This window comes from Nannospalax galili, unplaced genomic scaffold (genome assembly GCF_000622305.1).
Source record: "Nannospalax galili isolate Female #2095 unplaced genomic scaffold, S.galili_v1.0 scaffold284, whole genome shotgun sequence".
NCBI lineage: Eukaryota > Metazoa > Chordata > Mammalia > Rodentia > Spalacidae > Nannospalax > Nannospalax galili.
In genome coordinates, this window is record NW_008354281.1 from 6,277,917 (window position 1) to 6,293,603 (window position 15,687).

Below are 15,687 nucleotides of genomic sequence, written 5' to 3' on the forward strand. Positions count from 1 at the left end.
TTGCATCTTTCATAAAGAACACATCTCAATCAGTCTTAATCATCTTTATACCCCCATTCCCACCAGTACCCTCCCATAGCACCCCATCCCCACTGGATTTCATACATTCTGTCATTTGTGTTAAGGCTTATTGTGTCAAGTTAGTGTCCCCAGACATTCCTCAGTGCAAGTTCATCTACTGAGGTCTAGTCAGCTTATCTAGTGTCCCTTGCTTTGTGAAATCAGCTCTTCCTCACCTAGCGGGACTCAGTTGCCAATATTTCTTCAGCTAAGATTGGAGTCTGCTGTCCATTTCCCCAGTTCTATGCTGGGAGTGTGTCTGCTTGAGTTTGCATTATGAATTGCCCTGGCCTAAGTGACACATCTACAATGCAACCTCTGCACCTAAGGCTCATGGAACATAGAGCAGAGTTAAAGAGGACACTAATGAATCTCTCAGTTCTCATTAATGAAGCTCCCACACGCAACAGAAGGCCAGGAACACAAAAGGTCACAAACCGCCAATGTGTAGAGATTAAGAGTCTGCAGAATGCTGGTTCTTGGACAGGACTCCTATGTTAAACTTCACCCATCCAAGGCTCAGGGAGCGTTGCAGAAGAAGGGGCAGAAAGATTATAAGAGCCAGGGAGGAGGTGCACAACCACATGGAAATAGAGTCCTACAAGCTCCTGGGACTCTCTGCATATGAATCTACAGCAATGGAGTCAGCAAACACTAAGCTGTTTTCGATCTCTAGAGATCCTAAACACTTGTGCAGGAATACTGAGGTTCTATGTGTCTCATTTGTACCAATTCAGGCTTAATACAAATACAAAAACTGAAATTGTATGTCATACTATGTTTTGAATCGCTATTGTCACGTCACACTGTTTATTATATTACTTTGTTTAGGATACAGATCTAGGTTCTAGAATGTTGCTAGAATAATTAAGTTGTGAGAATAAGGTATTAAAGTACAAATTAAAAACTTCCATAGATAGAATATTTTTAAATGTTCTGGAGTTTCCTATAGGAAGACATGAAAGACATACAATTATTCTAAAGTTACTAAATTCCTTCAGTGGGCAAATAAAATAGATATTTGTAATAGTAAATTTAAGTGCCAAAATATTAAAACAAAGTAAACTGGGGATACTTTGCACCTGTAAATGAGCAACAAACACTAAATAAAAAATAATATTGTCCATGGAATCAATCATGTATGAGGTTCCTAAAGAAAAAAAGAATTCTGATCACAGTTTAATATTGTTTTAAAAAACACAGAAATTAAGCCAGGTGTGGTGGCACATGCCTTTAATACCAGCCCTTGAGAGGTAGAGGCAGGCAGATCTCTTTGAGTTCACCTGGGCTGCCTAGTGAGTTCCAGGCCAGCTGAGGGTTCAGGGAGACCTAGTCTAAAAAAAAACTTTAGTCTTTGTACCCTAATTTCACTTCTGGAAAGTTATCCTGACAAAATAATTTGCCTTAGTAAACATAAAGCTGTATTAATATGTATTTAAGGATGTCAATGGCATCATAAAATATAATAATATAAACTACAAAGTTATAATGAAGCATTACAGATATTAAAATGAGGAACTTTTAAAGATAAGAAAAAATTCCACAATATGTTGCTTTATAAAAAAATCAGAATTCAAGTCAGGTGTGCAGGACCCACCAATAATCACAGAACCAGTACATGGGCAACAAAGGCAGTAGGATCACAAGTTCAGTGCCAGCATATGGAATTTCAGTCCAGCCAGGGCTACACAGAAAGACTCTGACTCAAAAAATAAAAGAGAGAAAAAAAAAGAGAATTCAAATTAGTATGTGCAAATTATATAAGAATATGGATGTATGGTTTTAAAGGTGATATTGTAGCCTCAAAATTAATAGCAGTTTTATTTATTTTTCTGTATTTTCTTGATTTTTCCATAATAAATATAAATTACATTTATAACCACTGTTTTTATGTATGTAAACTGGGTATGTGTTTGCAGATTATTTCAAAATATATGCAATTAACATTTAACTAAAATCATAGAATATTTATTTCCAAGATATAAAAATATTTAACAGTTTATCTTTCAGGTATATTAATTTTGAATTCAGGAGGCAAATAACTGAGTTTAAAGTTTCTTTAAACCCTACCCTGTGCTTCTCATCTTTCCTTCCTTCATGATTTGGACGAGGTCTTGAAAACGGAAATGACATGACAAAGTAGCAGTAATAACGATTAATAATGTTTCCAAAAAGCCAAACACTACCTTTTCCCACTAAGACTAAGGAGAAAAACATTTAGCTGACTTAACCAGAAGGTATTTCAATTGCATTTAAAATACTATATCTAAATAGCTTAGTTTTTAACTATCAGATTTTTCAGTGCAAATTCAATTTCTAGATTTTGAGAATTTAAACAGTTCTTCGGTACTAGGGGAATTTCAAGTGTAACAATCACCAGCACATTGACAGTATAACGATAAATCTGAATGTATTAATATATTCAAATGCTCTAATAAGGAAATAGCAGTTGAATAACAGTAAGAGTAAGAGCTTTAAAAAATTTGCAAAAATCTTGTAATGAGAATAAAATTAAAAAGATAAGCTGGGAGTGGTGGCATACACTCTAATCCCATCACTCAGGAGGCAGAGGCAGATCTCTGCTAGATCGAGGGCAATCTGGTCTATATAGTGAGTTCCAGGCCAGCTGGGGCCACAAGAAGACCTTGCCTCAAAAAGAGACCCCCCCAAAAAAAGATTAAATTTTTAACTTTTACTTGAAAAAGTGCAATGAATGATCACATAATGGGAAATGACCTAGTACACCGAAGAATTTATTATCTCCCCTACCCCATGATTTTTTTTCCTGTTCACAAAACAATCTCCAGTATACTTATGTATCTGAGAAACATTAAAGTCCGCAATTATCAAATTCACCCCCAGACTCCTTAGGATTGAACAGAATTGAAGAATACATGAGCATTTTTATATTAATTTTAATCTTTGTATAATATAACATTTTTCTGTCTCAAGAACCTATGGCAATTCTTGTCATTTAAAAATGTATAGCAAGTGTCATCACCTTTAATTTGGGGACAATTATGAAGGTAAAATATGGGTTTATATATCTTCATAAGAATCATTAAATTCTAATAAGCTTAATTCTCAAAGTAAGCACTGTAATAAATAATCCAAATTAAATTTCAAGTAACTAAAATTATTAAAAAGGTAAAGGTTGGCAGATAAAGGCACAATAATGTTCTATAAAGAACTTGAATTACAAAAATAACCCCTAACATAATATTTTAAAGAGTATCGTTTAATATTCCCAAAGAGATGAATTTAGTGATTACATACTGAAAGTTGTCCAGATAGGAACTGTGGAACATCCCTCAGCATGCCAGGACTCATGGGCGAGGTAACCGATATAGACGGACGGTCCATCTTCTGAGATTCAAATGAGCTAGAACCTGAAACGATAATTACAAATAAAGAATAAAAAGAAAGATTCTTCACTGTTTCAGAATATTTGGCACATATCTTTTAAATATTTCTAAAATGTAGACCATTTTATAGCTAGAATGTTGTAAATAATCCTAGAAAAGACTTTATTGTTTTCCAGAAATTTTTATATTGCTTTTGTTTTGGGAAATTCTTTTAAAAAAAATATAAGTTCAAGGCCAGGAATGATGGTACACAACTTTAACCCCAGCACTCAGGAGGCAAAGTCAGGTGGATCTCTGTGAATTGAAGGCCTTCCTGGTCTACGTAGCGAGTTATTGTCCATCTGGAGCTACAGAGAGATGCTCTCTCAAAAAGACTGAAAAAAATTATATATATATATGCATACGTGTATATGTGTGTGTGTGTGAGTGTGTGTGTGTGTGTGTGTGCGTGTGTGTGTGTGTATCTGCAACTTAGAGATTATGGAAGATCAGCAGTAATAAAATTGCCGTATAATTTAAAATAATGACAGGTCTCTACCTCAAGGTTTACTTGGTCTATTATGTATACTATGCCATGCTCATTTCCTAATTATGTATTAAGAAATTTTTTAAGTGAGTAAGGAAGAATAAGAAAAGATAAAAATGAAACACTAAGGCAACTCAGTGACTAGTTAAGTTTTAAATATTAAGAACATATGTACCAGAATGTCCAAAGTTATTCAATGTTTCTAGAGCTATTTTTAAAAATATTTTATTTATTATTTTTATTTTATGTGTATTGCCTGCATGTAGGTAAGTGAACCCATGTTGTGAAATGCCCAAGGAGGACAGAAGAGGCCGTCAGATCCCCTGGAACTGGAGTTTAGGACAGCTGTTACCTGCCATGTGGGTGCTGGGATTCGAACCTGGGTCTTCTGAAAGAACAACAAGTGGTCTTAACCACTGAGCCATCTCTCCAGCCCTAGAGCTATTTTATAAAGCCGCCCTCAAAGAATGTAATAAGCTAAAATAGCAGAAATCAATTGCAGGATTTTGAAAAAGATGTAAAATAACAGATAAAGCAGAAACAACACCTGAAGTTATATGCATGTATGAGTTTGTTTCTAAATGGCTAAAGGGACAAGTTGGAACGTGAACAGAAATGGACTTATTAGGAGACTGGCAAAACTCTTTGCACTAATCAGAGAAACATGGCCTTCTCACCTATTTAAGGTATGGATTACAATGAAGATGAAAATAGATCATTGGAAGACAATTATTTTAAGATATGAAACAGCACTAAGAAATAATGAAAATATTTGTGTATTTGACAATGTTTGAAATTATGTTTATTATTGCATAAATAAAATTAGATATAAAATTAGAATCTTATTTTCCAAATATATAAATTAGAACAGTGAAACTATTATAGAATTTGTACTTTTTCCTACAATGACATGAAATAATATTAAATTTTCCATTTATATGATTCAGTGTTTAATAATACAATTTTTATATATCTTATTTATTTTTAACAGATAAATTTCTTCATTAGGACCTTTGATAGATGGCATGTTTAATGAAAATAGCTTTCAAGATTCAATGAAACTTACTAGATTCCAGTTGTGCATGTGTGCTATCAGGTATTCTTGGTATATCTCTGAAATGATAGAAAAAGAAAACAAAGAAACTTTTAATACTAATGCAACCGATATTTTAATCAATATTAATCTATAAATTAGTGACAAATAAAAATGTACATGGTAGAAGAAATATATAAATAAGAAACAACCACTTTTTTGTTTTTCTTTGAGACAGGCTGGCCTGAAACTTCTTTGTAGCTAAGCTGGCGTTGAACTTGACATACTCCTGTTCCTGCCTCTGAAGTCAGGGATCACACTTGCTAATAAAATTTGGGGCTAACACCAAATATTTAAAGGAATTAATATCTTCATGTATTTGGAGCAGATTTATAAAAGCATATACTTTATTTTCTTTGGGCCTTACTATATAACCATACTCCACAAAAATTATTTGTATTCAATAAGTGTTATGAACACATTTGTCATTGTTGTTGTTGAGGCAGAGTCTCTCTGTAGCCCCAATTTGTCTGAAACTTGAAATGTAGACAGGCTGATGAGAATCTCATGGAGATCTACCTCCCTCTGCTTCCCAACTGCTGGATTGAAGTCTTATGCCACCATTCCCAATGTAAACAAATTTTAATTCAAGTATACTTCTGAGATATAGGAGTATATAGTAATAATAGTAACATTTAGAAAAATATCTAAAAATTATAAATTAAAGCTTATACAAAAATATGATTTGAGTATACTTTAATACCAAGAAATAAATGATTAATTCACTAAGATGATACACCATAATTCTACCATTTTGCCTAAATTTTAAAAAGCAAAATGAAAAATAGACAGTTTCATTTGCTAGATTCACTTACAGGAACATTTCAATAAAATAAAATTTAATTTTCTCTAGCTTAAGAGAGATCAAAATAATACAATCTGATCATTTACTAAACGAATGAAAATGGGACATTATTATTCCATAAGGAAGAATTTCTGTTGCCTTCATTCCTAGATGCTGTTACCCATTTAATAATTTAATAATTCACTGTCAACTTATGTATTTTTCTGATTTCATTTGATATGTCTTTTATATTGTTGTAGAATATAAGTTTCAATTAAAAAAAGTAATGCTGGGATATATAATGAGCAAGTCCCACAGTTAAGATAAAAAGATTTTGTTTGTCATCATTCTTGCAAAAATCAAGCTATTGGCAAAAAGTTACAAAGATAAAGAGTGCCTTGATATTACCTATTTTGAGTTTATTAATCACAATTTTTAAGAAACTGCTTTCCTTAAAAAGCCACTGTATCTAGAAATTATATGCTCTTTGGCTCTTTTTCTCTTTGCTTAGGATCTCTTTTGGGGGAAAAAAAACAAGGTAAGATATGTAGACTACATTGGTTATCATCTTTAGAGTATAGAAGACTATAATCAATAAAACTTGACTGAAAAATAATTATGATAGTCCTCTTGCCTTGCTAATGACTTTAGCTAATAATCATTAAGACAATAAAAAGCATCACATATTTCTTCTTTTTACAATCACTCATAGTAAGATATAGAAAACTCATGAATTCTGGTAAAAAAAAATTTGGTAAGGAAAGAAAAAAGATGTCTATGAAATAATTTTCAGAAAGGAATCAGACATCTTTGTATTGTGCAACACAATACAAAGCAGGCAATTTCACATACAAATAAATTACTAAAACTACCTTACCCAATTGGCCTTGAAACAACAAGCTCCACTTGTGGTTCAGGTTTGGATTCTAGAATGATGTTGTAAACTTCCTCAAATGTGGCTCCTTGCAATAGCCTCCCATTCCATTCTAATACTTCATCACCTATAATTTGAGTAATAATCTTAGAAATATAAACTAAGTCAAAGCAAAAGCAATCTTTAAGTTTCAATAAACTCCACAGGATAGAATCACCATTACAGAATAACATACTACAAAACAACTCAAGTGGCACAGAGTATGTTAACTATGTTAGCATATTTCACCCAAAAGGATAATGACTAAGAAAAAATACATAGGTGAAACTATGCCCTTTCCTCCAAGGCTTGATGATCATTGCAGAAGAGAAGGCAGAAAGATTGTAAGAGCCAGAGGTAGTAGATGAATATAAGGAAAACACGTTGTCTGGACACTACAGGGCAGTTGCACAACATGCACAAGTCCTATGCAAGCCCAAGCAGGACAAAAAGAATGGAGGGGAAGGTGAGTAATAAGCCCCAGCAGTAGCTGAGGAACTACTGGCAATTTATAGCTTCTGGGAGAGGGAGAGTCTCACAGTTTTCTTTAAGGATGTGACTCCTGATAGGCTGACCACACTCCAAAGGAGGAACCCAGGAACATTTAGGGAACATAAATTAAACTGGATAGGCTTTAAAAGAAGAAAAATAATAATTGAGAGCATGAACTTGGGGGTAGGAGAGGTAGTATAGAGTGGTGGAGATGGGGCAGGGGGTCTACAGTATGATCAAAATATATTGCAAGAATCAATTCTTTAAAGTTTAAAGTTGTGTTTATTTGATTTCTTAATAGAAAGTGTAATGGTAGACAACCATCAAGGTGACTGTCTCATTGAGGACTTTGCAACTATATACTAGGTTTCTAGTAGATCCATGACTGATATCTTTGTTTTCTTTAAGGAGTTTCCATTGCCTAAACTCTGAAATCGTCAAAGCATTTGAGGACTACTCAAGCAGTTTCCATTTTCCCTGTGATATGGAGTGACATGTTTTAGAAAATTCTTGTTTCCTAAAAGATGTTGGAATCTTTTTCCAAAAGAAAAATAAAGCTTTTGAGAAACAAAGTAAGTTAATGCAAATTAGACTATCTTCCACTAAAAATATAAAAGTTATTGTCCCTAATAAGACTCAAAGAATAGGAGTTATAACTTTCTATTAGTAATTAAAGATTTATATATACATGAAATGAACTCATTTTTATCAAATCATTTCTAAATAAAATGAAGTTCTCTTAGCTATTCCTGTTTTTCTTTCCTTTCTTTCTTTCCTTTCTTTCTTTCTTCCTTCCTTCCTTCCTTTCTTCTTTCTTTCTTTCTTTCTTTCTTTCTTTCTTTCTTTCTTTCTTTCTTTCTTTTTTGTAGTGCTGGGGATCAAACCCAAGTCTTTAGACATGTGAGGCAAGCATTCCACCACAGAGCTATAGCTATGGGCCCACAGTTAACATTCTAAATTTAAAATAACCGATGGTAGAAACCTACCTGGTCTAAGATGTCCTACAGTATCAGCTAAACTTCCTTTTTTTACTTTGGTAATAAATGCACAGAGCCGACCTGATTCAGTCATCTTTCCTCCTACAACCTGTTTAAAAGAGGAAAGTATTAAAACTGTCATATTGTTAAATTGAACATAGTTGATGATTCAAGTAAAAATATCTGGAACAATTTGTAGCTTCTATAACTGTAATTTACTGTACTGAAAGCTGTTTCTTAAACAATATAGTGTTGCTATTAGGAACTGAGTGGCTGTGTTAAGAAATCTTTTCATGCATTCCAAATGTGTCATAATTTAATTAATTATTTGTTGAAAATGTTACATATCTTAGAAAAAGCTCAACAATTTGTCCTTATTATAGAATCCTCATTTTATCATTTCTAAAAACATAATACAATACTGTTTAATTATATAAACATTTCTAATTATAAATTTTTAAATATTATAATACAAAGTTGTAATACTTTTCTATGATTATAATAAACTACTAAATTTTCATTAATAATCTTATAGGAACATTGTTAATATACATAATGATAATGGATCTTTATATGAAAATTACAAAATTTACCTAACTTAATAGAAACAATGTAAACTTTAGATTATCTGCAACAGAATTTTTCTACTTTTATGTTTCTATTAAAATATTTGTTTTTAAAAAAAGAAAAACATATTAGGGATAATGCTGTAGAATCATATGTAAAATATTCTGCTCTTACAAAGTTAACACTTTGATTCTGATCAACCGCTACTCAAGAAATTTCTATCAAACTTCATAGCAGATGAAGCAAATGACAGCGGGTAGTTCACTGGCTGCAAGAAACTGGTTTGCTTCTCACAATGCCTGAGTGAAAGATATCTGAAATTCAAAACTCCTGAGCTGTCTTATCTTATTGTATGCATTTATTTCCTAATTACAGTGAATTATACTCACTTGCAATTCAGTTAATACTAACTAAAACAATGCTTGGTTCTGAGAATAAATGTAGATTTCTCACGGGCTTACATCCTTATGCAAATATCTTAAGAAACTATAGTGGTTTAACAAACTTTAACAATAATGACACTAGAATTATCAGTGTAATTATACTGCCAATGATGATTATTATTGACTTATGCCAAAAACTATACTAAAGGCTGTAGTACTAATCAAAACACTATGCTATTTGATCTTATTTAAACAGTTTAAAGCATATTATTATCTCCATGTACAGATGGGATATGAGGCTAACTAGAGCTTAATTTTCCAATGTCAAGTAAAAAGTAACTGCTCTAACAGAAACTGAAACTAAGACTCCCTGACCTCTATACCAGGTTTCTGGATTTAAATCCCACCACTGTCACACCATTTTATGATCATGGGAAAACTACTGTAGCAAGTGTTAAATAAGATGATCAGTGTAAAATAATCGGTGAGTATCAAACACATCGTAGGCATCCAACCTCACCCACACTGAAAATTTCTAATATCTCTTGTTTCTATATTCTAGAGTGCAATCTCAGGATCAGTGGTTTAATTCTGCAACACCAAAAACTGTAACAAACCAGTATTCTTTAAAACACACACCCACATGTGCAAAGACACCTTACTGTATCACTACAAAATATATTCTGATATAATACATGTACTACATATTCAAGTTTGCAAATTGAATCATTAAATAAAATATTGTTTTAATACTTATATAAATGAAAGCAGGAGACAAACATTATAGGTTAAAGTAAGTTTGTTCATTATATTTAGTACTCAGTCTTTTTCTAACTAGATTACTATCAACATCTTTGAAAAACATTTCTATGACTAATGTGGAATACTAGAAACTTATGTGCACACATGTGTATATGCATATGTGTTCATACGCAGCTGCACATGAATGTGTGAGTGTGCATAGATGTGTGCATGTGAAGAGAACAACCTTTGATGTACTTCTTCATAGCACCCTCTTTTTTCTTGTTTTTTTATACAGGGTGTCTCACTGGTCTGGAATTTGCCAAGTAGATTAGGTAGACTAAGTATTGAATCCCTGGGATCTGCCTGTCTCTGCTTTCTCAACTTTAGAATTACAAGTGTACACACCACTCCTGGCTTTTTATGTGGGTTCTGGGGACTGAACTCAGGCTGTGTTTGCTTGCAAGGCAATTTGAGCTATCCATCTAGCCTGGAAACATCTTAAATAAACTTGGAAAGTGAGTTTATGAGAATGAATAACAATATTTGAGGATTCTATTTAGGGGGGTCTTTTGTGTTTGTTTGGTTTTTAGAGACAGAGTCTCACTCTTCAGCACTGGCTGGCTTCAAACACCCTATGTAGACCAAGCTAGCATCAAACTCACAGAGCTCCTCCTACCTCTGCCTCCTGAGAGCTGGGATTAAAGGCATGCCATTCATATTATTTAAACTCAACTCAAGTTTAGGAAAATTAAATAAGAAAAATACAGTTTAAAAAATAAAATTTCATAAATAAAATCATATTTTTAAAAAAGCATGCACTGTCATGACTAGCTTGAGGATTCTTGAAAACAGAAAATAAAATATCCCTTAAATTGGCATGGGTAGAAAGGTTATATATGTTCTTTTTTGATAAATCTGTAAAGTAGTATACAGCCAAAATCCCATCCATTTTATTACATACCTTTAAGCCAAGCATTGCTCCTGAATCCCGAGGTACACTCCCGTCTTTTAAACGCTTATTTAACAGAATACGACCAATTAGACGATCTCCATCTTTGGATGGTTGCCAGGTCACAGGGTGCTGACATCAACAAATAAGAATTAATTTTCATGGCACATTATCACAATTGTACAATCTCTCTAAACTTCACAAAGAAATCTAAAGTATTATGATTACACAAACCGGTTTACATTCCAAATTACTGATAAAAGATCTTACTATATTACTCTCAAAACCTTAATTTTATGATTTCAAAGTTCTCTTCAGATTCCAATTATGTCAGACTCTTAACTATCTGCCAGAATCTTATGTTTCATAGCTCTGAAAACTTCTTTAAAATATAGGCAAACTCAAAATACTAAAGATTAATTAAAATCTCATTAGCAGAAAAGACACATTAAAAGCCTATTTAGCTGACCCACTTAAAAGTAATAATTTCTTCTTCAAACACTTTTGGAAGATTCTGAAACACTCTATAATAGTAAAAGTTAAAAGGCCAACACATTAAAACATGAAATCTAAAACCATAAGAACTTTCTTGAACATTAAAATTCTAGAAGTGATGCAATCCTCAATAGTTTTCCAATTGAATCATCATGTGAGAAAGGGGATTCTCTCAGACTCCCTTTCTCACTTCATAAAATTCACTGATTTTAAGATAAGGTTTTGCTATGCAACACCCTATGTTACAGGCTCCCCTGAGCTCCCTATGTAGCTTGGGCAGGACTTGAGCTTAGCCTATAGGCTGGCTTCTAGCTCTCTTGCTGCCTCAGCCTCAGCCTCAGAATGCTGAGATCACAGGTGTGGATCACCATACCTGGCCAAACATTCACTGATTCTTTCATATTTTTTTAATCTATTCAGAAACCTAACTTTAAGAGATAATACAGAGATAGTTATTAGTAAATAACCCTAATAATATTAGCAGTTTATTTCTTTCTTGGGGCAGAAGCATAGTCTCATAAATGATGACACCATTCCATTTTGGAAAGTTATGCTAAGTAACAAAAGATTTGTGTAATCATAGCAGTTTCATGGTAACAAAAGCATAGCATGCACTTCATGCAAAATTTAACAGGCAAAAATCAAGTTCAAGTCAATCACATCTAATGGTAAAAAGATTTCAAATTTTCCACTATACTAAAAGCAAAAATAATAAATACTAAAGCAGATGGCAATGGGTCTAATACTAATTAATACTACATTAAAATGCTATGACAATAAAACAAAAGAACAAATGACAGTGAAAGGGAAAAAAGAAAAACAACTTTTTCTGTGTAAACAGACCCAATTACCTCCCTTTTGCCTGGGATTTAAACTAGTAAAAATTTAATTTTCATCCCAAGGAAAATATATGTAAGCCATCAAATAAGCCAATCCAGAAAGTATTTATTTATGATTTATAGTAACATTACAAAGTTCTCTCATTCAACCATAGACAAAATATTCCTTTGTTCCTAAGTTTTATTTTCATTTACTTATTTATTTATTATTTATTATTTATCTATTTTTGGTATGCTGTCAAACAATAAAAACAGCAAAGCAAGCAAGAAGCTTTTTGATTTAATTGTTTAGTTGGTTTTGTTTTTCTTTTCTGCACCTTAAGAAATGCTACATTGACCCTTAAATGCCCTGTCCTTTTATTATGTTTTGTTTTAATGAGTGACAGAGAGCAAACAAAGGAAGACCAAATGAGCAGGTTAAAAGGCAGGCTCCACAATATCAGTACCTTATCACTATGGCTATGCTCCTCGTTAAGGGTTGTGCTACTACACGTATCTACCCCAGAGTCCTTAATCTGAGGCTCAGACCATTCCAAATCCTCTTCCAAAGAGTGGCCACCAAAGTACGTCATTTTCTTTTGTCTCTCAGACCTGGTGTTAGAATCCGACAAAACTGCCTGCTCACTAGTTTTTCTTTTTCCCTTTTGACTGTCCCCTACAAGTGTGAGATTGAAAAAAAAAAAAAAAAAAAAAAAAAAAAAAAAAAAAAAAAAAAAGGTGTAAATAAAAAAGGAAAAGTGAAATGATAACGGAAATAAATAGCAAGGCTCCACATGTCTCACCAAAGACATTGGGGAAGCCTCACTGCTATGCCAAGACGCATGGTCCACCCAGTTGTAATCCATGTCTCCTGTGAGAGTTGGACAAAAGAGTGCAATAAAGGAGACGGCAGGGAAAAGGACAGACAGAGACATTATAACCATTTTAAACTGTATGATCCTGCCTGGTATTGAGAACTTTGTCTATAGCACTCATATATACCAGGAAAAAGCTAAGATTCCAAGTGAACAGAATTTATGGAATGCTGAAATTAAGCCTTTCGCAGCCTACACAGGTCCTATAGAACAAAAGCCCAAGCAAGACTAATTTTTTTAAAAAATGAAAAAATTTGCTAATAATAAGCAAAAATAGAAACAAAAATTGCTGGATAAGCTGAATAAGAGAGAGACTAGGGGCGCATTTTAGCATGGGTTGTTTGTCCATGCTGGCTCAAGGGCATGAGTTTATTCTCTAGAGCCTGATGAGCATTTGAAAATTAAACAGTGGTTCAACAATAGCTACTGTTTTAAAAGTCAAGTAATTGAATATTTTTTCTAGAATGCAGTTTGATATTCTGAATAAGGATGAAAATTCCTCAAACTTTTGAATGGTTAAAAAATTAGTTCCAAAAAGATTTTTGATGAAAATGACAAAAGATTTTCATTCTATTTTTATTAGTAGAAAGGAAGAATGAAATGATCAATTTTACTGAATACTGTGAATTAATATTACCTTAAAATAAGTATCTGCTTTAGAAAATGCATTCTTAAAAACAGTTCTTTCAAACAATTTACATAAGTGGCAACTAACAATAAAAATCCATTTCACAAATTTAACATGCTTACTTTTTATTTGAAAAAGGACTGTGTAGTCTATACATGCACATACATTTTAATCACTCAAAATATTTTCATTTAGCTAAAGATATTTACTGAATAGCTTCCATTTGTTACATATGTTAGCCCTAGTATGAGAGGTAACACAATGAAACACATTTGTAACAGTGTAGGAATACCTACACCAAATCAGTGGCATACAGGAGAGCACAAAAATATTGAGAAAATTTAAAATCTAATTTAAATTTAAGAGTCAACAAACACTGCTAAAGTAGCTATGTTTAAGATGACAACTGAAAGATACTGTCTGCTGGACAAGAAGAGAGACAAACAGATTGGGAATAAAGGAAAGAGCATTCCAGGAAGAAGAATAAAGGAACACCGCATACCTAAAAAGAGGGATGGAGGAGGTTAGCACTACGTAAGACATGCGATGCCACACAGAACAGCTTAGACAGGTCCCTGTACATCATGTTAACAGGTGTGAGTTTCATACATAAGCGAAGTGGTGACAGAATCTGTGCTACACCTTTAAAAGACAAATCTAAATACTTTGTGTAGACTGGATTAGAAAAAAGGAAACATTGAAGGCATTTGTAGTAATCTTGGGAAAGTTATGTGTGACTGTGGCCTACACAAAGGTGATGACAACAAACAGGGTGTGAAAAGTAAGAACTGGGAGATGCTATAGATAGAAATTCCAGCGTCAAGAAGGGCTAAAGAGTCAAAGTCAGCACTCTGGTTTCTGGTCATCAACAACATAATATAGAAAAGACAATTTCTGAGATGGCCAAAACTACAGGAAGAATTTTGTTGTTGTTATTGTTAGGAAAGATATGAGAATAAATTGTTTTACAGAATACAATGTCATTAACTACAAGATTCTTATTTCATGGTATCAAAATGATTTTAAAATGTGTATCTTGAATTTTCAAATACAATGGTGGATTCTAGACCTATTACTTGAAATATCTCTAAGGTATTCAAAAGGGAATATAATAAGCAATCAAGGTGTAATGAAACTCAAAAACAAGTTTGATTTAGAGGCAAATTAAGAATCATTTGTTTGTACAGACATAAGAAACATGGAGCAAGTGCCGAGCATGATGGTGCTCGCCTTTAATCCCAGCACTCAGGAGACAGAAGCAGGCAGATAGAGCTCTGTGAGACTGAGGTCAGCCTGATGTACATGGCAAGTTCCAGCACAGATGAGGCTACAGGAAGACCCTATCTCAAAACAAAGGAGTGGGGGTAAATTTAGGTATGAAGAGCACCTCAAGTGAATTCTATCATTTGGAGTCTGATTCGAGAAAGAGAGATTAAAACTAAGTAGAGACTGAAAGGCAGGAAGGTAAAGGTAGGTTTCCTAACAAAATTAAAGTGTTTCCTAAAAAGGAAGAGAAATCAATGACATCTAATGATTGCTACATATCATATAATGAGAAAGTGAAAAACGTGTTGGATTTGGCAACATGAAAGTTAGAAAATATGTCAGAAACCACATATAAGATAAAATGTTGAAGAAGCTTGAGAGATGGCTCAGAGGCTAAGAGCACTGGCTGCTCTTGCAGAGGACCCAGTTTGGTTCCCAGCACTCACATGGCAGTTAACAACCGTCTGTAACTCCAGTTCTGGGTGATCCAACACCCTCTTCTGACCTCTGTAAGCACCGCACAACACTGGTGCATTTATATACATGCAGGTAATATACTCATACACACACAAAAAAATTTTTTAAATACAAAAGAAGATAAAATGATGAAAAAGAAAGTCAGATTTAAGTAACTAACCAAATGTAGGTGAATAAGTAGAAAAACAATATGGAAATAAGTGGTTCTCAAAGTGAGGTCCCTGCAGCTGCATCTGAAACATGTTAGAAATTGCATATTACTGGTTACTGCTCTA

At 33.3% G+C, this 15,687-nt stretch overlaps 1 protein-coding gene across 11 annotated transcripts in view; it reads right to left on the reverse strand.

Annotated features, from left to right (window-relative positions):
- The window catches only part of Rims2 (regulating synaptic membrane exocytosis 2), a 570,072-nt gene that overhangs the window by 280,569 nt on the left and 273,816 nt on the right, over positions 1–15,687 (reverse strand). For 6 of the 11 annotated variants that reach the window (XM_008851539.2, XM_008851538.2, XM_008851540.3 and 3 more), the window contains 6 exons: positions 12,634–12,842; positions 10,866–10,985; positions 8,220–8,319; positions 6,706–6,829; positions 5,018–5,064; positions 3,337–3,449 (listed from right to left, as the gene is read on the reverse strand). In XM_008851539.2, coding sequence (XP_008849761.1) covers positions 3,337–3,449; positions 5,018–5,064; positions 6,706–6,829; positions 8,220–8,319; positions 10,866–10,985; positions 12,634–12,842 — 713 coding nt within the window. Of the gene's footprint in view, positions 1–3,336; positions 3,450–5,017; positions 5,065–6,705; positions 6,830–8,219; positions 8,320–10,865; positions 10,986–12,633; positions 12,843–12,969; positions 13,038–15,687 lie in introns of all 11 variants that reach the window. The other 5 variants (XM_029555213.1, XM_029555212.1, XM_029555209.1 and 2 more) reach the window with 1 other exon arrangement.